The sequence below is a fragment of the Vanessa tameamea genome, chromosome 8 (assembly GCF_037043105.1).
Source record: "Vanessa tameamea isolate UH-Manoa-2023 chromosome 8, ilVanTame1 primary haplotype, whole genome shotgun sequence".
Lineage (NCBI taxonomy): Eukaryota > Metazoa > Arthropoda > Insecta > Lepidoptera > Nymphalidae > Vanessa > Vanessa tameamea.
The window spans coordinates 5,225,740-5,250,216 of record NC_087316.1 but is presented as its reverse complement, the minus strand read 5'-3'; the positions used below and the strand labels follow the sequence as shown (position 1 = coordinate 5,250,216).

Sequence of the window (24,477 nt, the reverse complement as noted above, 5' to 3'; positions counted from 1 at the left end):
TATATATAATTATAAGTTGTTTGTAAATAACGTTCTTATTCTGAATAAATCATAATAAATATACTGACATAACTGTAATGTACAGAGTACAATGATTTAATGTTATTTTATCCGGAAAGAATTTTAATATTTATACAACATTTGCATACGAGATTATAGCATAGAGTTCAGTAATTTTTTTTTTAATCTGTCATTGTGTGTTGTTTTACACGAATTAATGTAAAAGAAAAGTTTTGTTTGTTTGACTTTATAGCAATAGTAAAATAATATGTATGAATTAAATTTTTTATTGTACTCATGTTAAGTCGTGGTAGCTAGTTTATTTTATAAATATATTATTATTCACGCAAAACTTTGGATGTTTGGACATTTCTTACTTATTGACACTTCCAATAAAACATGGAACAGATGATTATGATTTTTCCTATGTTTTTTCAATTAATATTTTAGGTACCGCCTTTTTGCTCTACTGCTCTACACTCATTAGGATATAATTTCCCTACGAAGAGGTCGAAGCGCCGTCTTAATCCGGGGTCGGGTCGGGTTATTGGTTTTTTTTTCGTTGATGAGAATCACTCTCATTATGAGCCCAGAGTTAGAAAGTTTGTGTTATAGTCCAGTGCCACAGAAAGTACGTAAAGTTGTCGTTCCTGCGCCTTTTCTCTCCTTAGTCATGACAGATTGCTATTCCATCGGACACAAAGGTGCATTTAAGTATGCGCCCACACTATTGGACTATAATATCGCACTTAAATATTTATTTTATTCTGTTTTTGTTTTTGTTGTTATAGCGGCTACAGAAATACATCATTGTAAAAAATTCAAGTGTCTAACTATCACGGTTCATGAGATACAGTCTGATGACCAACAGACGGACGGACGGATAGCGGAGTCTTAATAATAGGTACCCGTTTTACCCTTCGTTCGGGAACGGAACCTTAAAAACGACCGACACTGATCTGTGATTGAGAGAAAAAACCCCGAAAAGAATTGATAATTTAATATTTAAATTTACATTATAATAGGAGGCAACACGAAATAGATATCGCTTATAAAGCAACGTACCTCAGAAGCCGTTTACCTCAAACACTTAACTACAATGGATCTTAAGTGCCCTCGGGAACTCGTTGTGATACGAAGAACAGTTTAATAAATTAATCCATAAACGACAATTTGCATCAAGTGACGTTTTAAGTTAATTAATAATATTGCTTATTTAAATCTGTATAGATATAATAAGGTTTTAATTTTTTATTTTTAATCTGTTGTTATAATGTATATCATGTTCTGTAAAATTAATTATTTTGTTACATTTTATTGTAATTTATATTTATCGTTATTTGGTTTATTCTAACTTAGAACTGTTTGATTGAACCAAGAAAATAAATTTAAATTCATCAAATAAGCTCCTCTGGTATCGCACTAAAAATAAATTAAACGGCGGTATATACAACACATTTACCAAGTTAAAAAAAAAAAAACAAGAAAATTCCTGTCACAATAAGCAAAGTAAATGGAGCGAGTAGTTTAATCTCGACCGCTCTGGGATTTACTTTGTATTATGCATGGCTTATCGTAAAACGCCATCGTTATGAATTGTCCAACTGTCACTGCAATCATGTTTAAGTTTAAGTTAAAAATAGTCACATAAATCGAATGATAGCATATCTGACCAATACAATGAACAAGATTGCCATTTCTCTTTGAAGTAATATCGCTGATCCTAATGTAAGAAAACCTAGCTTCAAATATTTGACTGATTGTACACTTCAAATTAAAAAAAAAATTGAAAATCTTCTGTATCCTACGAATCATAATAATCACAAATGAAAAATCAGTAGGTACCTATGTATACAAACGAATTGAGTATCATATATTTTTTAAATCAGCTAAAAGGTCAAACGATTGGTTGTCATAATAAAAATGTATTCAACGCATTAAATATGCATTTTAAATGTTACTAGCACTAATAATATACTGCGCTACCTCAACGTGGGTTTTTAATCTTATTTAATGTATTAATTTAATTGCAATCATTGGTACGAAATAAGTGATCGCATTTATGGCACTTTAGAATACTATAAGATCCATACCTTGCTTCCTTTTGTACTATGAATAGATTTAATAAATAGGAAAAATAAAATTGTATAAAAATATGACCAGTATTCTTGTACATACAATTTACGTTTTTTTAAATTACATTAGCAGCCTGTAAATTTCCCCCTCCTGGGCTAAGGCCTCCTATCCCTTTGAGCATATTCCACCACGCTGCTCCAATGCGGGTTATTGGAATACACATGTGGCAGAATTTCGTTGAAATTAGACACATGCAGGTTTCTTCACGATGTTTTCCTTCACCGCCGAGCACGAGATGAATTATAAACACAAATTAAGCACATGAAATTCAGTGGTGCTTGCCTGGGGTTGAACCCGAAATCATCGGCTAAGATGCACGCGTTCTAACCACTGGGCCATCTCGGCTCAATATAATATATATATTCTTGTACATATCTTGTAAATACCGAGCAATTGTTTCATTACGGACATTTCAAGGTCTCCGAAACGTTATAATATAAGATATTTTTTCCGCAAACAATCAATCTCGCAATTCATTCTATACGATACTATTTAAAGAAAACAACGGCATCATTTAATTCTATTTTACTCACTTCCCCAACTTGGAGCGTCTTTTCATGTCTTTTCATGACACAAGTTTGAGAAGCGACAATAAAGGAGTACTAAACAAAAGTTTTATCTGGCTGTTTTTTTTTTCTAAATGCGACCCATTTTCACTACGTTGGGATGAAAATGTAAGAGCGGACAAAAGTAGGTTTCAGCGAAATAATATATTTTTATATACAATTGTAAAAGTACGATTACACTAACAGTAAACTTTGCCTAGTTTAAAATTCGTTTTGTTGTCCAAGCGAATAAAACATTATTATACCTTTGACTAAATTTAGTATGCGATGTGACTTTGATGGGTCCGCTCTGTTATGATGGGTTCACATAAAACAGACGTATAATATATGTACTTTAATATGTTAAAATCGTTGTGTTTCCGAAACACGATCTTCGACTAATAATGAAAATGAAAAAATAGATCCGCATGTGCAATTTTAACAGTATTCATTGTAAAATACATAATATCATGTTATCAACAAAATTACCTAACGTAAGATTTAGTTTAAACTCTCAAAAATTCCCCATGGTCAACATTACTACAATAGCTTTTCAAATTGAGCCATATATTTAATACGAACGTATTAGAATAATTACATACAAGTATTTATGGATTGTCATAAACATATATACGCATAACCGGTTCGCTAAAAAAGCATAGATAAAATTAATAACAGAAGATTCGCTATTAAAAATTAAAGAAAATTTTAATTAACATTTATACATTAATAAATAAATCGTTAGTTATACAAATTATAAAACAAATGTAACTTTAATCAATTAATGTAGAACCTGTTGACTACAACTACGTATCTAATCAGGTTGAGATAAATATCTTGTTTGCAACTGAAATTTGTACATGAAAGCCGTCGCAGTGAGACGGCACGTTCCTTTTGAAGCTAGAAAGTATAACAAGTCCCTTGCGACTGTCAGCGACGGCTATTTACTTGAGGGATATTATATAAAAATTTTCCTTGTACATCTCAAGTATGAAAATAAATTATTTACCACAAGATATAGTATTGATTTCTTTATGTCGTCTTAATATCACCTGTGAGCATTTAAATTGTATAGATTTAATACTATTTTATAAAAAAATAATAAAAAGGGTAATTAAAAATATTATTTGTATGAATTTACAATTTTGGTTTACATATTTATGAAAATTAATATTGATTTTTTACGTAAGTAAATATTAAACTGTGTGTAGCCATATTTCTCCATTATAATTTTTAAACAACCCGGGCTGTATGTATACACAGGTCGTTCAGACTAAAATTCAATAAATTTAAATTTAAAACGTAGCCTATCAATTCATCCAATACAGCTTTTCATATGAACTTTCGAGCCGTATGATTTTCCGCTTGAAAAAAATCCGTTTCATAATCACCTAAACATTGAAAAAATAAAATAAATTGTGATATTTTAGTAGAAATAATCGGCTAAATTAAGATGATACTAAAATAACTTATAATAAAAGGAGAAAACGAGACATTTTTTAAAATCTCTTTATAATCTTAGCTCGTTCCTAATAAAGACGTTAATGATACGGAAAAATATCCCAAACCATGGTCTACCGCACAAAGCGCGTCCGTTCAGCTTAATGAGGAAGTGCTCTAGAAAAACTACACTACAATTATTGTTACGTCACGTCACCATTTTGTAGAATATCTGTACTGGTTGCATAGGCGCTGAGTATTCCGCACTACGCATTTCGCAATGTTGGGTAAGAATTCTCATTATGAACACATTTACATTCAACAGTAGGTGAGTTATATGCAATTTAAATATAAAAACTTATTTGTAATAATTTATGCAACTGTATAACCCACGACGTTACGATATTTTAAAGACAATTTGTTCTATGAACTTTATTATTTTTACTCATCTTATGCTTTAATGTAATTTGTTATATATTTCTGTTACCTGTCGATGTACTGAGCATTCAACAATTCGAAAAAAGGATCTGCGGAATTCAAAAAATTAAGAGCTCAGTACACACAAGAAATTTTTACGTGATTGATAAAGAAAAAAGACAGATTGTGTATAAATGAGTATTTATATGTAAAAATTTGATGGACTAGGTTTAGTTAGGACCGTTTGACCGATGCAATTAAAGTTCGTATCGTGTGTGTTTTTATAGAGACGGTTTTTATTTTACCAACATCGTTGAAACTCGCCGCAAGCTGCGCACAAACAACCTACAATTTTACCGATCAACAAGCAGGACGTCGGTCGGCCGGTTTCTGCTAGTACCTAGAGTATAAAATATTTTTTGTAATTTTATATGATAAAAATGAATTCGATACTTTGTGTTTTTATAATTCAAACATAAATAAAATAACGGATGTATAACCGAATTCAATTGTTTAACTCGTTTTTTTCTGTTTTTTTCGATGGATCTGTAGTCCGAAACAGTGCTTTGGTATCTTCTCTTGTAAGTGACTATTCCAAACTGTATATAGAGCTTACGAAATAAAGTATACTAATTTAGATTTTATTTAATTCAGTTCTAATTTCACTCTTCGAAAATATTAGCTTGTACTTTTAGGTGGGAGAAGCTAAGCTTTTTCCTCAAAAAAATGATCGGATAACCTTTTCTGTCTGTCGTACGATATTTATTTTATTTTAAGAAGAAGTATATAGCGTATGGCTATTTGATGGGTATATTATCTTTTTCTCATTCAAGAATCAAATAACAATACTTTGTAAATCTGTCTTTTGGTTTAAGGGGAGCGGGAGCCAGTAACTACAGCAACAAAGGACATAACAACTGAGATCCCGTTGTTGACAGTGCATTGAAGAATAAATCACTTCTTACAATGTTTATATCTATGGGCGAAGGTAACCACAGATAACACATTAAATCGATCACCTTTCCGAATAAAAAAAAAACAACCAGCGACAAATGCATTAAACGCAACAGTAAAATAAACTCATTGCATTAAATATTATTTACCTATTTTGTAAGCAGTCTACATACCTATTGTAGAATTTTGTCACATAGACTATGCTTGTTCATTCTAGTCACGTATAAAGGTATACACATACAATATTCAATTTGTGGGACACGTTATTTATCAGAAACATTCAACAGATCATCAAGGAATTCCCTAAATAAAAACAGTAATGTACATATACAAAAGTTTGTGTTCCTTTTTCGAACGCGTTTAACCTGGAATATTCCACATCATATTACCATAAGATACTTTTTTAATTGTTTCGATTATAAAAAAAACTACATTTTAATTTAAGCCATTTAAAATTCAAATAAACTGTAAAAAATTTAAATGATTTAAAAACAATCATATCATGTTCGGATATTCTTTTAAAATATAGAATATATTCTTTTAAAAAGATAATTTATATTAGCCAACCAGCATCAAATTAAAAATCACACTAAAAATATTGGATATATTTACGTGTACAGTCGAAACGACAGTTATATAATGACACCGATAGCAGAGCCCCTATAAGCCCAATAATAAGCTTCATTGATCTTTTGACCCTTGCAATTGGATTTAACGAGTCGTCGCTGATTGCAAAAACGATGACAAAGAACATAATTCCAAAAGAATTATCCTGTGTTACGTAAAATCAAACGTTGCATATTTTATCCTAAAATAATAAATGCGTGAGAGTTTGTTTTATTTATTTGTTTGTTAAACGTCTCGAATTCACAACGGATCATCATGAAATTTTGCAGACACGTTGTCAGGGGTTATATACCCCCGCCCACCACCGTGTACGGTGTAGCCGCGGACGGCAACTAGTTATAATCATAGTATCAGGCGTTATAATTATTATAATAATACACTAAAGATCATATATCTATTGTTTGTTTTTATGAAGGCGCTAATCAAAAAAAAAAGATACTTTTAAAACTATAAATACTGAACATAACATTATAAGCTATAATTATTCACACTCAATTCCCATAATGCAGCAAATTAATTAACCAAATTACCCTACAAAGTGCCCTAGCGGTATGTCGTGCATCCGTTAATAGAGCTCGTGGTAGCGTTAAATTAAATGAGCTGCCAATGTGACAAAGGCCTCGTCCCACCTTATATAATAATCCTTTACGACTACGGTAGCAGAACACACTACAAAACCTATAATATTCATAAATATTACATATAGAAATATAATATATATATATTTCTAAATATTGTAATAAACAAATGTAAATATCAAAACGAAAACAGATCTTCGGTTCACTGTTGTTATAGCAATTAAGCGAGTGTATAGAATATCCAAAGTTGTAGTTATAACCCTAGATCTCAGGTTGACATCTGGACAGATACAACTGTATATTCACATAGTAGAATTGTGTTTGTAATTTAGGTATTTCTCGGCTGTGATGGGAACTATATTATCGAAACCACACGTATAGTTTAGAATGTAATTCTATCACTAGTACTATATCAAATCATCAGAAACTCAGAACCTTAAACCTAACAGGAGAAAAGGCTTTGGCTCATTTACGTTATATTAGTTTGAATCACGTTGTGATTGTGCACTCTATAAATTTACAATGACGAAATTTTCATCTGAGGAAACAAGCGTTTGATTTTTCACCTTTAGACAGTCATGACACGTAAAAAAGATACAAAATAAATGTTTAATTCGTAGCTATATTAAAAATATACACGTGTAATGTAGTTGTTAACAAAAACGTTCAATAGAAAAAAGAAAACTTTCATTTCAATTCAAAAATATATAATAATTCACGGATTCGCTGATGTGAGCATACATACGTTAAATAAAACGGATCGACGCTAGTCAGACGATTTAATTTTAATATTCGTCGCTCCAGTATACCCGAAGTAACACATAAATTACAAGTTCCAGAACCCTTTTTTTTTTTTATTAAAAATACTGTTAACGATATTTCCAATTCATAAATTTAAAGTTTAAGATATAATTGGTTATTCCTTATAGTTTTATTCATTGTATTACATACATATCTATCGGGAAATTAGTATTAATTTTCAATTTCAATTTAAATAATATAATTATTGTTGGAAAATAACGGACGTTATTGTCGATACAATCCCGAATACCGGACCGATGACAGCATCACTACAAATGACGACTGAAAACTTACCTGAAAAAAGTTTTATTTTCATTTTTTATACTTTTAATGTATCCTTTTCTACTTGCAATTTATATATAGATGATGTCCATCTGAGCGATCGCGGTCACGCCGTTCTCAACGAAGAATAACCCGGTCGAGAATTGCCGGTGATATGTATGTATAATGTTGTATATAATATATAATGTTTCAGTGTATTTACAAACACAGGTGCATCGACTCACTCATATTATCCGATAGGACGACAGTTTGACCAACGGCTTTACATGCTTCCGAGGCACGGGAGTCATACTTACAGCGAGCTCACAAATTTCAGGCTCGTACTGAGGATATATTGACGGTAAAACTAATCTTACTCGACTCGTTTTGAAGGATCTACCCACGACGTCGATCTGCAGCCTTATAAACTATTATATAAACAATATTATCAAAGGCAAATAATTATACAAAAATATATTAATCAAAATAATGTTTAAAATCAAACTTGAAACTTTCACATCACTAGCTGTATATCGAATCGAGATAGAACTTTTTTTTACTTTTTAATTTGTCAGTCGCCTGCAATAGTTCTTCCAGCCAGTAATATTAGTAAATTTCAATTTTTTTTAAATCGGCGTACCAATTGCCGTGGGATCCGCTTCGGCGATTAGGTATGAATTGTGCAAAGGTCGCGAGGTCAATGGAAGGATAGATGAATTAACAGATTCATGGTCAAATTCTTTTGTATTACAATCAAAACAAATGTTAACATGTGTGTCGGTGTAATCAATGTTGAATATGAATTTAATATCGATATAAAAAAAGTTTGTTGTTTAATGTGAACCTAATTTATTCATTGTTACTAATTCTTGCAAACGTTACCTCATACGTTTATAAAAACAACTTATTAATATAAGCTTGGACATAAATTAAACATAAAAATGAATAATTCTCCCGTATGATATAAGCCATTCATCTCATTGAGTTAAAACTTTTTACTACTCTCATTATAATACAGTACCATCAACGAACAATAGATGGAGCGCGACTTAGTTGAATATACTTAATCAAGGATTGTGCACACACACACACAAACGCGCGCGCGCGCGCACGCACACATATGCGCACTGATATTTAGATATTTTTGATGTAGATTTATGAGTGATTGAGTTTTTTAGGTGATTGAACGTAATCTCTTTAATGGATTTTATTTATCGACATGTTAAACGCAGGCAATTTATTTAAATATTATTACATATCTATTCCGAAGATATATATAATACATTAATATCTATAATACTAAGCATAGTATTATAAAGTAACTAAACTATCTACATATTTATTTATACATGTATTTTTTTTAATTTAGTTACAACCTGCATTTCAATTATCATTTATCAGTTGACAGGTCCAATTTATTTCCGATCCCAATTAATTCTGAGTTTGTAGCGGGAAATCATTAGAAACGTGAGAAATTAATTGCCTATTTGTGGCGATCGTAATTTTAGTTAATAAAATACTAACTATCCAGTCATTCCAATACACCTTGTAAGGTATATTTGGTTAAGTTTAGAAATGATTTAATTAAAATTTACTATTGTGACTGATATTCAATCACCGTTGACTAAATTGAACTTAAATTTCGCAACGGAAAATTGTATGTCTCTCAATTGTCAATCGTATTTAAGATTCTTCTTTGATTAGATAGTGCAGCAACCTGTAAATGTTCTAGTGCAGAAAACAGTGAGTTTCGGTGAGGTTTACTGGATACAGAGGTTGTAGAATTTTATCCACCACGAAAGAATACTTACGATATTATTCGTCATCTCCGTAAACCTTTGAATCCGTAATCATCGGATTTAACTAATACTTTTCTAAATTAACTGCACTTTCTCGTTTCTAAAATAATTTTATTTAAAAGAATAAATAACTTATTTTATTGAATATCAATAAATAACCTTCATACGCGGTTGCAATAAAAATTATTCATGGTAAGAATATTGAAATCTCATGACCGCGTTACCATCGCGTCCGTTGACTAGTGCCAAGTCAGATGTGCCGAATAAATGGTAAAAGTGGACCACGGACGTACATACATTAACTATGTTAATTTACATTGCATTACGGGCTTTACGCGTGTCGCTTTAAAGGTTAGAAGGTACTAAGACACGTGAGACCCACTACTTCTTAACGGGACATTGTTTATCAATGGACTTCGATGGCTCACGGTCAAAGTCACCTTTCTGTAATGTAATTCATGGAACATTCTCCGCGTGAATTGAACTGTGTTCTGTTTCCTTGTTAGCGTAATGCTTTATAGATACAGCCAACAGTCGAATTATTTCATAGCCCTTATATATGCTAATAATATGAATTGGTTACTTTGAACGAGCATATCCCAAGATCTATTTATTAAGGCGATTTAAAAATAAATGTTTTGACCTTTCATTGTTAGTAGAATTTGTGCCCTGGTTTCATGACGAGCTTTAAAAAAATATTTATTATTTTATAAATATTATTATAAAGTAATCATATATTGTATTATAGTTTATGTTACGTGTTGTTTGTACAAATTATCATTTTTTTTTGTGTATATCGTGATGATCTGTTTAGTCTGGGCTTAGATTTAAATGTTTTATTTACGGTTAAAAAAATGAATCCATTGACATAAAACATTTAAAAATATAACGAAGCTCGTTATCGTTTAAAATGTCAGTGAAATTTTGACTAATAATGCCTTTTTTATTTAATCGAAATGCGTAAATCAAATGACAGGTTAGGTAGGAATGACAGTTAAGGTACCAAATAATCTTATATTAAACTAATTGAAAACTAATAGATAATGAAACGACAGTTAACATAAATTAATTAATCTGTATTAATTAATTATTCAAACTCGATTGAACCGGTTTTCGAAATGGCGAAATTATCAATAGCGTTACTAATTCATTGGTTTTGCAATATATTCTGCGTGAATTGGAACTTTAATGATAAGCATACTAATCGCACGTATGCAATTTATCTATACATATAATTCAATACATATTTGTAGGTACGTACATTTAAAAAGAGGGGAAGTACCGTAAAATAGAGAATGATTTTTGTAAAATAATACTGTTTTGATTATATAATTTGCAATTATAGTTTTAAACAGTAAGAAATCTTTAAAGAAGGCATAAAGCCGTTGGTCCTGCGTTTAATCTCTCACTGTGGTGTAGGGTGCGTGCAAACCTTTTGCACTGATTTGTCGTCGCAGCAAAATTCAACAAGGAGGATATTTATTTTATAAACTTACATAGGATTATATAAAGGTAGTCAAAGACGACTTACATAGGACTATATAAAGGTAGTCAAAGACGACTCCTAAAAATCATGTAGGTTGTTTACGAATCTCTAGCACTATGTTACATGGACAACAAAATAAAATACCGTTTTAAATTTCGTTAACAATTACCTATGTATCTATAATGGCTATTTTATTTTATTATTTTAAAATGATTTCGTAACTATAAGAATTATATAAGATTTTTTTCATAAGCCAACTTCTTCCGCATCACTAAGCTTTCAAATCTTTGACTTAAAGAGACAGTCAAATCATTATTACAATTGTTAAGTCATCTCAAGAGTTACAAAACAACTGGTCAAACTTCTTGTACATAACGGTAAATTATCATACAAGACGAACAAGACATTCATATTTAAAACGTTCGCTAAACGCAAACTGATTTCGATGATGAATTTTATTCCTGACAGCAAATGCCTAAAAAGCGAGTTTTTACTTGGAATTTGGATAAAAAATATATGTTTACAATTTTTTAGAAAGTCAACCAGTTGAACATTCACCCAGTAGTCAAAATTTTAGACCACAATCATTATAGAAAACTTGAGGAAAGAAATTATATAAATTTGCATATTTCAAACATTTTTTTCTGCTTTTATTTTCACAATAAACTTAAGTGTTCATCAATATCTACTATAGAAAAAAAAAGAAAACGGTTGTCAAACAAAGGTGACAAAGGAACTTTCTTGTCTTTATCCATTCATACGTAGGTAACCATGATTCCCGACATTTGTTGAAGACTTTTCTTTATAATAATTTTTAACAGATGAGCTGTCCGAGTTGTTGTATCATATTTATAATTAATTATATTGTTTTAATGTGCTTGCATTTTATTCCCAGGCAGCATCACGAGGTAAATTTTAGATACTCTTCACAACTTATTTTTGTCATCAACGTATATTGAAACACGAAAATTGCCGTCAAGAAATAAAGAAGCAGGTTAACGTTTCACAACGTCGTCCCTTGACATAATAAACATTAATCAAACATCCAGGGAAGTTTTTCTCGGAATGGAAAAAGGAGCGCCGGCTAAAATATTCCGTTTCTAATATTGCGAATGGAAAACAAAGACCTCAAAATATTTTAGAAATTCAGAAGGATGGAGGTACAACTAAAATTATATCATTATGAATGAAGTTTATATTCTAAGTATTAAATATGATTTATTAAAATATTAACATAAATATGATAAAAGACTTAAATAGATACATATAGCTGAAATAAAAGTGTACCTATTATGCTGGCAACATTTCCCCGTTGAATTGAAATTTCGATTCTCTGAGCGAAAAATTACCCGTTAAATGATGTTGGGATATTTTTTAAAAATGCTTCAAATTATTTTATCTTTATGCATATTAAAATATATATATATATTAATCTTTCGAATTCAATCTTTTAACGATAACTTAACACGTCTTTGTGTGTCAATCAATTTAAGAGCATCCAGTCTTACGATGCGGTAAACACTTTACCAAGATGCGATAAATATCTTTAAGACAAGCTACTAATGATACTGTCCAAGGTTGTGTATTGCAACGCTATTTAATGTCAACACACACACAATTTAAATCAAAAAATTCTAGACGCAACAATAATACAATATAGGATATATTTTGTTTACAAAATAAAGAACAACAATGAAGGTACTCTTACCCGCAGATTGAAAAGTTTTCCGTATCTCTTAGTTTCACGTTCGGAATCTTCCGAAACAATGTAACGGACTTACTGATTAGCGAGTTGTCGAAAATTCCTACCGACAAACGAAATTGCTAAGTCGCTGTTGGGATTATAGCATTCGAACGATATTATTTCTTATGGTACTAAATATAAGGTTAACTTTTTATTACTACGTTATATATGAAATAGACCAATTTGTCTTACAAATTAAATCAATGTATACAGTCACGCATTCTCAAATTATATCGTCTAGCACGTGTTATGAGCGACTTAGATAAAAAATTCAGGGCACGCTTAGAAATTGACGACAAGAACTAGAATTAAATATACTTAATTATTTAAATTCGGTGACTTGTTTATGACTTTTTAAGGAAATATTAAATATCAAATTAAATAGTTTTGTTATGTGTATTAAATCGTTCTAAGGCTTTATTCAATACATATTCCGACAAACAGCAATTCTGGTTATTACCGGCTTGAAAGATGAGTGAGCCAATGTAACAACAGGCACAGGATATTACATGTTAGTTTGTACATGTGGCGTATTAGTGTTGTAAAGAATGCTTAATATTAAAAACAGCGGTATACCTTATTTGTAGGATCTTAGGCTTATTTATTGAAAGTAATGATTATGCTTGATATTTATAACATCAGACATAGCAAGTACTCTTTAAAGAATAAAAAATATCTATGTTAATAACAATATTGGAATTTGGTAGGAGCATAATTGGAGAGCGAATTGTACCACAATAAATAAAAACAAGATATACCTACATTAATTTTATTATCTATTAAATGCATTGATCAATTGAAATTAAAGTTTCTGTTATACGTGCCATTTCAGTGAATTAACAAAATGCATTCGACTATTATGGAACGATTTCAAACTTCGCTTTCATCTAAATTATTTAATTGAATACGTCATTTACAATCACGTGATAAATGGAATACATACGTCAGTTATATACTTTTAAGCATTTCTGTACGAAATCAACAATCGCTGTGTCCTTGTGTAAGACCGTTGATGTGAAATGGAAACTGGGTTCAAAACTTATGTAATTATGCAATCAATCAAATCTGTCGTGATTTTTTAACGATAAGATAACACATGAACGGTGTTATATAAACTGTTTCCATCAGAACCGGTGATAAATATTATTTGTGATGAGAATGATAACACCGCGGCCTTGTCTATAGTTTAAGGTAATTGTTTGTGCAAGCCTAAGGTGTTAAATTTATTTGTTTTATTTTTTAGGTTCTACCTTACCGTGTGATAACAGATAGGGAATGTGGTTTAAGGCCGTTTTGGTACATTTTATATTATTTAAAGCTTTTAAGATAATTATTTTTTTCAATGTTTTTTTTTAAATAAATATATACAAATCGTTGACTTAATCATTTTTTGTTGGAATTTTGTCGATTATTAATTTAATGACATTCAAAAATGACGACCTCCGTGGTCGAGTAGTGTGTACAACGGTTTTCATGGGTACGCCACTCCGCGGTCCCGGGTTCGATTCCCGGCCGAGTCGATGTAGAAAAAGTTCATTAGTTTTCTATGTTGTCTTGGGTCTGGGTGTTTGTGGTACCATCGTTACTTCTGATGTTCCATAACACAAGTGCTTTAGCTATGTACATTGGGATCAAAGTAATGTATGCGACGTTGTCCAATATTTATAAAAAAAAATCTAATAGATAAACAAACGCTTACTTAACCAAGTCACTACGAATAAAATATTATTTATATACTGTAGAAGAGCTTCGTGCAAGCCCTTCTGGGTAAATACCACACATCAGATATTCTACATCAAACAGCAATACCTACTTAGTATTCTTGTGTTCTGGTTTGTAGAATAAATCAGTATAACTATAAGCACAAGAAACATAACATCTTATTTCCCGAGATTAGTGGAGCATTGGCGGTGACCACTTGCCATCAGGTGGTCTATTCGATCGTCCGTTAACCTATATCTATATGTAAAAAAAACTTTACTAATTTAGTCCATTAAAACAAGCAAGACTTTGCAGACCAGGAAATTGCACGTTGTATGAGAGCATTTATTACACAAATTACATCACTTATATAAACGTGGTAATAAAGATCGTGTCACTGACCGATGTAAGTATCACTTATTTACTTTCTTCTTGGCCACAGGTCGTAAATTTCCTTTAAGTTTACAAGTTGCAGTAATTGTGCATGTTAAGCTGCGTCTACACAATAGTAACTTTCTAAAGAATTGCAAGCAGTAATAAGCACGGAGAATCTAGATAACCCAGTGATTGGAACACGTGAGCTTAAGCTTAAGGTTGTGGGCTTAACCAGACAAGCCCGCCTCAATTGCTTGATTTGTGTTTATATCCCGTGCGTATCAGTAAACGTGGAGAGAAACGTTATATTTTTCGGATGATATTCCGTCACAATAGAAAAATGGAATAAAATGCTATCCTTTATTTTTACATAAGATGATAACTTAAGTTAACAATGGAATAGTGATATCCTTCATAGTTTCATGATTCTGATAATGAGTCTTCATGATATTGTTCGCGTAAATGTTTTATTTATTTATTTATTTATTTATTTATATATTTATTTATTTATTTATTTATTTATTTATTTATTTATTTATTTATTTATTTATTTATTAAGATTCACCAGTGGTAATTACACTATTAAAGTAATAATTATGCTAAGTTACAAAGTTCTTATTGCTAAATGCATTACCTTTTAAGGTGAATACCGCATGCGAAAATAAGTGTGAGATAGTTATACATAAAAACAACAATTATTTTAAAAATTATTTTTATTTTAAACAATGACAAAAAGCAAAATACCAATAACGCGTCACTTGCCTTTCAATTATTTATTAACAATAAAAATATAATTGATTTATATAGCGGTGTTAATTATAAGATAACTTCCAACACGTGAGATAGTTTAATGGAGAACAACAACAGTCATTGTGAATATTTTATAAATAATCAACATTAAACATACATAGAGACATTCCTGACATATCTCGAGTTCCTTCAGCGTAATATCAATTGAAATTAATTAGCAATTTACTCAATACACACGTCCCATCCTACACGTAGATAACACACGGTTTTAAGTAGGAGTATTGTCGATTTGGAAGTGTGTCAATGGAACAGGAGTACGATCCAAGCTTAACGCTCAGCGAACACTTTCAAATGATTTATTCATATCCACGTAACACACATGTGAACACGTGAAGATATCTGTTATTTACGCGACTTGAAAATTGGAATGATATAACGCTAACAAATGATTGACGTTGTTTTTCTTTTGGGAACAAGAGTAGCTACTGCGTTTCTGGCTGCTTTGCCGTTTACCTACATTACAAAACGGTGGTAACTTTACATTCACTTTAATTCTGTAACATTACGACTCATAGATGGTTGTGAGAGTGCTTTATTCCAAAATATTTTAGTTTTTACTAAAATGTATGAAACTATAGTTTTGCATGTACTTTATTATATGATTGTTTTATTACATTGTTATATATATCTTGAATAAATAAATAAATACGGTTTTTTAAATAATGAACGTGGGGATATTTCATATTATTATCAATGTAGAGTACGTATCTTCTAAATGTTCTTACTGTTTTAATACGTGCTTACGCGGTAATATATCAATAAATTAAAAAAAAACATAAACTGTGGTAAATTTTGTACTGTGATTGAAAAGGTACCGCTATAGCCTGGGAACAAGAAAAGAAAAAAATAATATGTTTATAAATTTTAAAACCTCACGCGCCAAGCGAACGTGACTTCCGTCCTTAGAAAATTACGTTAAGTTCATAACTTATACAATTTATCAATGTACAATACATTTTAATTTAATGGAAATATGATACACCTGCAAAAGACCGCGGAATGTCTTAAGAAGGTTTGCAACTCATTCCTCTATTCTATTGCGGATTGGCAGAATTTCATCTGCTAAAAATGCATGGAGTATCATGACGCCGTTTTATTTCAACGCAAAGCTTGATATGGATGGATGAAATGATGCTCGGGATTATGAGCGCGTTTTTCATTCAAGATGCCTGTATTCCTACACAAATTATGTTGGAAACCATCTCAAATTATCTTTTAAAATGATAAAAATTTATAAGTGGGTCATTTTAACTATAATGGATATTTTACCATAAATCAAACACGTGCCAAATTGTTTCATCACATTCGTTTCTAATGCGGCTTGTCTATGGCTTGTAACAGATAGTTCGAGTTGCAATGTACTTGACCGACAAATGAAGTCACTTTCTATATAACTAACGTTTGATGATCTTGCCGATCAAATTCTCGCAATAACATATCAATTAAAATGATTTAACTGGAATCGGTTGAGATACTTTTATGAATACTAAGAAGCCTGCTGATGGAATTACTAGCGGGAATTGAGCTTAGGCAATAACTTAACATCGTTACTGTAACGAATTCTATAACCTCAATAAATACTAACATCTAAATTTTCGTGTAATTAGTAAGTATTAATTATGACGTAATCCATTTCTTAGTTACCAATCAGTTACAACAAACATTTTTATTTAAATTATAGGTAAAGGAACAATAAAAGTAGAATTTTAAGGGTGAATTTGATTGCAACATTCTATTCGTAACCTTTTTAAACACATTTTTTTTTTTTTTAAATGTATACCATATCTTGTTGTAATTACTCATTATAATATTTATAGCATTTTTCACCTGTGAATAATGAATCAATATATTAAAAAAGTTTGTAAATGAACATGCAAAAAATCATGTTCTATGAGAATTATTTATGTTTGTGTTTTTAAAATGTGTAATTAAAATAAAATTTCAATAAATTATAATTAATTACTATAATTTTAAGGACGCGTAATTCGAAAAGAATGCGAATATGATCTAATATATATATTATTTAATTATTTTAATGTTAATTTCCTTAAATCGTTTAGATAAAATATTATTGTCTATATATCTTACTAAATAATTTACAGAAAAATATAACGGTCAATGTTAAATATTTGACTTCATATCTTTGGGTAATATCGTGAAACGTATCCGAAGATAACAATATGAAACAAAGGAATGTGATTTTAAATAACGTTTGATGAAAATCGCTAAACATTCCCTCGTTCTTTTGGAAGCGGACGGAGACGCCAGCTGTTTTTCATTTCTCGACTTCATGCCGTGATTATTCAAGAACAGAACCGCAATTTGCATAATTTAGTTTATTATCTAAAAAATGCAAATTATAATTAACATCTTTAATGAGAATTATACTCACTATGTATATTTTTAAACTGTCATTTCATATTTCCCCTTTCGGTGCTGGAATTTACATAAATATCTTCTTATTTATCCAATAAAGCCTACATTCACTTAGTGGTAGAGCTTTGTGCAAGCCTGTCTGGGTACTACCTACTCACCATATATTCTACCGCCAAATAACAGTATTAAGTATTGTTGTATTCCGGTTTGAAGAGTAAGTGAGCCAGTGTAACTACGGGCACTAAGGGACATAACATCTTAGTGTCCAAGGTTGGTGGCGCATTGGCGATTTAAGGAATGCTTAATATTTCTTACAGCGCCATTGTCTATGGGCGGTGGTGACCACTTACCATCAGGTGGCCCAAATGCTCGTCAAAAAATCAAATATGATTCAGCTGCAACTGGTTATTGTAGTTTCTATTAGTGTAGTTTCAGCAATGCGATTCTGTAAAAATTCACGTCGTATCTCTCTCCTGAGAGATATACAATGGACTGACAGTGATACACCATTTTGATGCATGTACATACAGCGTGTATATATAATTATTATACTCAATGTCGCATATAACATTCTTTCATTTCAGGTTCGTGTTCTGCGGTGAGCTTCGAAACGACTTTTACAGCTTATTTCAGTCACCGATAAAATCAGTCAATATAGTTATATTAATCTTTACATACATCTATAAATATAACATCAACGATACTGAAATCAAATTTAACTCTACTGATACGAGATCAAAAAAAGCAATGCACTTTTACGTGCCTTTAAACCTCTTCCAATATAAAATCTATTCAGTAAAAAAACTTCGGAACTCACCGTCGAACACGATTATGAAAGGTCGTCCAGAATCGTTTTTATCCAGTGAAATGACAACCTAATAAAAAACATCAGTCTAGCATAGATTTATAATTACGCTAATAATATTCTTGAATATTAATAGCTTAATTGAGAAAGACATTTTATAGTTCTGCTAATTAACTATTCCGTAATTAGTTTTAAATACTTAATATGAACACGTTTATAGTGTTACACGCATTTAATGGTCTTTTAATCTTCCTCGAAACACTCAAGGGTAACTCTAATTGCTAACATTACTTAATATACTTGTTAGGGAATAATTATAAGGGTCATAAGATGAGCGAGTATGTGCGAGGGAGGAATTAAACAGACTTCAAAACTTCAGTATACTAGTTGACTCGGTCATTATACGTGTCTAAGAGTTCATACTGCGATTAGACACGCATCACCGTGCTACTTATTCATACGGAACCTTGTATGTTGTGGTTACTTTTCGTTTGAGACTAATATAAAAAAATGGAAAACTACTTTTTTACATACGAAAAATATTATATAAAAAATAGAAAAATATATACCGCCTAAAATTAATCTTTAGTTCTTTATTTAAAATTGTCTAGTGTAAAGATTACTTTTCATGTAAAAGTAAAGTAACAGCCTGTAATTGTCTCTCCTTTCGAGGAATACGTTTTGGAGCTTATTCCACCACGCAGCTCCGATAAGGTCTGGTGGAGTAATATAAAATTTTGTATAATATATATATCGGAGATTGATTACCAATTAATGTACGCTGTGTTTTTAAAATTAACATTTAAACTTATTTCGTTTTCGAAATACAACGTTTAAACCAACGTTTATAGGACATTACGAAGTGAAGCCAAAGTTTATTAAGCATTCATACATACATTTAAGCTGTAAAGCAATTCACAGCAACATCTCCTATTTATTACCAGTACGAGTACGTACATAAATTGCACAAATTGTATTGGCCACAAATCATTGGTCGATTGTGATTTGTACCTCTGTAACAGATAACCTTTATGTCCAGAAATTGGCCAATACTCAAAGCGCATCGCACATTACAAATATTTCATGAGATTTGTAATATTTGAACACAAATCTCTCGTCTCTCGATTTTAAAAGAAAATATTGTATCTATGGTTTCAAATATCTTAAAATTAAGTTTCCGATTTTAAATTGATTGCTAATTGTTCAGTACGAATATAAAATAGTTAAAAATGGACTTTCCGAAAATTCATTTTTATTTCGAAGACGATCTCATCGTAAAACAATCGAATCAATACATCATTTACACAAATTAATATATATAAATATTATGTATTAAAATTTAAATGCATTGCATGCATACATTAAGTAAACGTTATATTTGTTGAGTTTTCTCAAGTAAGGGTTAAAAAGTGAATTGATTAAGAGAAAAGAAGAGAATTTATTCACGAAAATTTTACGTCAGAAACAATAGCCGTTTAAACAGGCAAGGTAATAAACAAGGTCGTTAACATAACAATTTCATAGTGTTTGCATTCTTCCTGCCTTCACCGGACTGCCTTGAATGCGGCTCGAATAACTCTCGCTTGTATTCTAGGATTGTCAAATCATATCTAGATATTATTTACTGCGACAACAAACCAAAACAGGTTTCGTATTCATATATTAAAACAGTTTAATAAATAACACAGTTATTTAAAGATTTCGTACGAAACAAATTGCGAACAAACAGTTTTAAAATATTTTGTTTTCAATTCGTCTGTTCAGAAATTCAATTATTTTATTTTGAAATGTATTTATAGTCCTGTTATTGTAATAATAATATAATATTATGGTACAATAATTCATGAAGCAACGACATACAATAGGCATTAAATAATATCATACATGATACTATAAAGTAGATTTACAAACAAATAATTTAAACTCTATAATGTAATATTATTTTATTAAGTACTAGCTACCCTCCCCGACTTCACATGGGTAGAATAAGTCTACACAGTATGTTTAAAGGACATATGTGCATACAAAGTTATTCTTTTTTTGTCTATGAACTTTCTCGAACAACTCCACAAAATTTCATTATATCTGATGATGGTTTAGGGAAGCAGAAAGGACAAACATACAAACATTATTTGTTATTTATATAGATGACATATTAATGTTCAAAACAAAATATTCCTAGTATTTCTCGATATAATAAACATTTAGAACCGGTAATATTGACACTTAAAAAGTGCTTATAAATATATAATAGGCGAGTACATCATAAACAATTTATAATCTTACCGTTGTCTAAAATCCTCCATCAAAAACACAATATATTTACCGAAAAATGGTAAATATATTTTATTAACGCCACCAGTTTTCATGTGTTCGGTTATTTCAGTTAAATTCTTGTAAGAATGTAAAAAAATACTATTGAAATTTATTAATTAAACAAATGACACCTTCAAACACTTGTGCACTCGATACGAAGCTGACTTTGAACCGTGTCGAGTTGCCTATTATTCGTAATATTTCTTTGACGTGTTCGTCGTGTGCATATTTCGAAATTTGTTAATGCATTGCAATCAAAACTCACAAGATATAATGAATATTTATATATATAAACATATTACAATATTGTAACCTTTGTTTTGCTTTAAAGTTTTACATAATTTTCACACATCTATCTGTGTCTAGAAGTAGTTATCGACCTGCGAGTCTTGATACTTTATCTACAAACAAATCAATGTAAAAATAAATTCTTTTTAGAAACGACAAAAAATATATTAAATATCATATTATATTATAAGCACGTCTTGTATAAAAGTGCGTTCACGCGGTTCGATTTGACTTGACCAAACTTTTTTGTAAATATAAAAATTCAAATGTTACAAGCCTTAATGGAGTCGACTACTCTTTATTCAATTTATGGTTAAAATTCGAGCGACTTAAACCGACTCGTGTGAGCACCGACTAAGCCCCATTTCGGTTCACATGCAGAGAACGTGACTTAATTACATCGTTAACGTTTAGAAAACACTGACAATGTAATAAATATCTAAGCCATTACATATTGTGTTCTATGGCGTTTTCTGATCATTATATCACAGTATACTTACTGTCTATTTTGTAATTACATAAACTAGGATATTGTTTTATGTCTTTAGTTTAAATATGTTTCTGAATATCTACCTTGTTTTTTTATTATTTATTTTGAGTAGGCATACGAGTAAATATGGTATAGATTGAACGATAAGAAATATAAACCACTATTTAAACTGCTAACCATGGCATCTGAGATATTATGTCCCTTATAGTATGAGATCGTTATTTAAATCGGAACCCTGCAATACGTACAATATGTAAAGTACAGCTGTAAAAAACTGGTGAGTAGTAACTATCCAAATGGGTCTGCACTAACCTCTACTACCAAAGAGATGTACGAAAGTAGTAAACATAAGTTGATTTTAATGCAAGATGTAAGAAATATCTTTAATAGAGAAACATTTGTCAAGACGTTTTGAGAAAAAGAATGACGTACACAAGCACATTGGAAAGAAAGAGTTCTAATTATTATTTTATATTTTTTGTTTAAACTTATTAGCCGAGATTGCCCAGTGGTTAGAACGCGTGCATCTTAACCGATGATTTCGGGATCAAACCTAGGCAAGCACCACTAAATTTTCATGTGCTTAATTTGTGTTTATAATTCATCTCGTGTTCGACGGTGAAGGAAAACTGCATGTGTCTAATTTCAACGAAATTCTGCCACATGTGTATTCTACCAACCCGCATTGGAGAAGCGTGGTGGAATATGCTCCAAACCTACTCCTCAAAGGGAGAGGAGGCCTTAAACCAGCAATGGGAAATTTACAGGCTGCTAATGTAATGTAATAAGTTATTAATGAAAAATATGTATACATTTATTTTAATTTACATTGAAGCGGAGCGTTCGTATAATATGTAATCCACACACTAGTTATTTCTCTGAGTAACGTGTTATGTAAACTAATCTAAATATTATTCAAAACTACATTTAAATATAGCAGCTATTAAATAGCTTACGACTTTCATATGGCATAATAATAAGCAATTAAATTGATACAGCGTTAATAGTACACGCAAACCATTATAGAACTTCAGGAATTCGGCATAAACTAAATGTTTATGCCGAATTCCTGAACTTTTCTAATTTCAATTTATAATTTCGGTACTTTTCTAATTTACATATATATGCATGTTGCAAGGACGTTTATAATAATTGACAAAATATAATACAGTAACTGCTATTTGCTAGTATTTTTTTTTAATAAATAATGATGAAAATCCCGTCAAAACTAATTTTCATTGACAAAATTATTTAAAAGTATCTTTGGTTGAAATTAGCTGAAGTTTTGGTAACCTTTCATAATAATATACATATGTTTCATTGCAACTAGACGATCATGTAACATCCTTTTCCGATGTGACACACAGAAATAAATCTAACTTAACCTAACATATTCATAACTACAAAAGTGTTTCTAACCGTGTTGCCAGTCGAAAATAATTTGGCGCGGAAAATATTTCTGAATTTGAAATTATTATTTTTTTACCGGAGAATACTTCCGTACAGCCACTCACATACAACGTGTCATCTGTATTCCGCTGCCAGTATATAGTTTTACAAGAGCAGTAAATAGATTCAAAGCAACGTAACAACATCCTTTAGTATTGCCTCTTAATTTGTATCAACTTGGACCATTCCGCATTCTCGGAGTGAGTGGCTTGCAAATGTTCAACCACCATACATATATCTAGGATACAAGTACAGGTTTACGATCTATTAGCAAATTGTGAGCCATACTTAGATAAATCTGAGAGATTTATGTGAAGTTGCATTAAACGTGGTTACAAATGCAGAATTGCAAAAATTTGAATTGATAATTTCGGTTTATATATTTTACATTGTACTGCATATTTTTTTACGTAATTAATTTTCTTAATAAATTGAAATTAACGTCTGTATATTTTTATTCTATGTTAAACTATTCATCTGATTTCGATGAAGGTTTGGTTTAGGTTGAGCCTCAAGAATTTTGCTAAATATCTCTCTGCTAGTCTAGTAATTATATTTAATATTATGTATTACTAATGATTATTTCGTTAGTTAATTTCTTATAACTTACATACAAACTCGTAAATGTCCTATCGCTCGGCAAAACTATCTTACACTCTTAAAAATATGCCGACACGGGTTTCCTCACGATGTTTTTTTCTACCGCTGTTCGACTCGTTAATCATCTTTGATCATAAATAATATTTTTCATTACATTAAAACTCGTAATCAAAAGTTTATTTAATGCTGATAACTGATTCATTTAATCGTTTTAACAGCTTTACGATCCTTTCAGTACGCAATGTTTGAGTGCAGCTGTTAAGCTTTAAGCTAACTTGTTTCAGAAAGGTTTGAATAATTTTCTACATAGGTACTTGTTCTATTAAAAACAGGTAAAAATATGTGTACAGTAATTTAAAAAAAAAAACGAAGTTTAACCAATTTTTTATTGAATCGATGAAAAAACATTCGTTTTATATTTTCTACATTTAAATAAAGGTAAAATTGTCGAATGTTTTCGACATTAATTTTATTCAACG

The 24,477-nt window shown here is 30.6% G+C and overlaps 1 protein-coding gene across 7 annotated transcripts in view; it reads right to left on the bottom strand.

Moving 5' to 3' along the window:
• The window catches only part of LOC113399855 (plasma membrane ascorbate-dependent reductase CYBRD1-like), a 62,697-nt gene that overhangs the window by 10,868 nt on the left and 27,352 nt on the right, over positions 1–24,477 (bottom strand). The window contains exon 1 of one of the 7 annotated variants that reach the window (XM_026639111.2): positions 21,142–21,176. The exons of the other annotated variants lie outside the window; for them this stretch is intronic. Within the exon in view, the coding sequence (XP_026494896.1) occupies positions 21,142–21,161 (20 nt within the window). The 5' untranslated portion in view covers positions 21,162–21,176. Of the gene's footprint in view, positions 1–21,141; positions 21,177–24,477 lie in introns of those variants that run through there. 7 annotated transcript variants of the gene reach the window in all.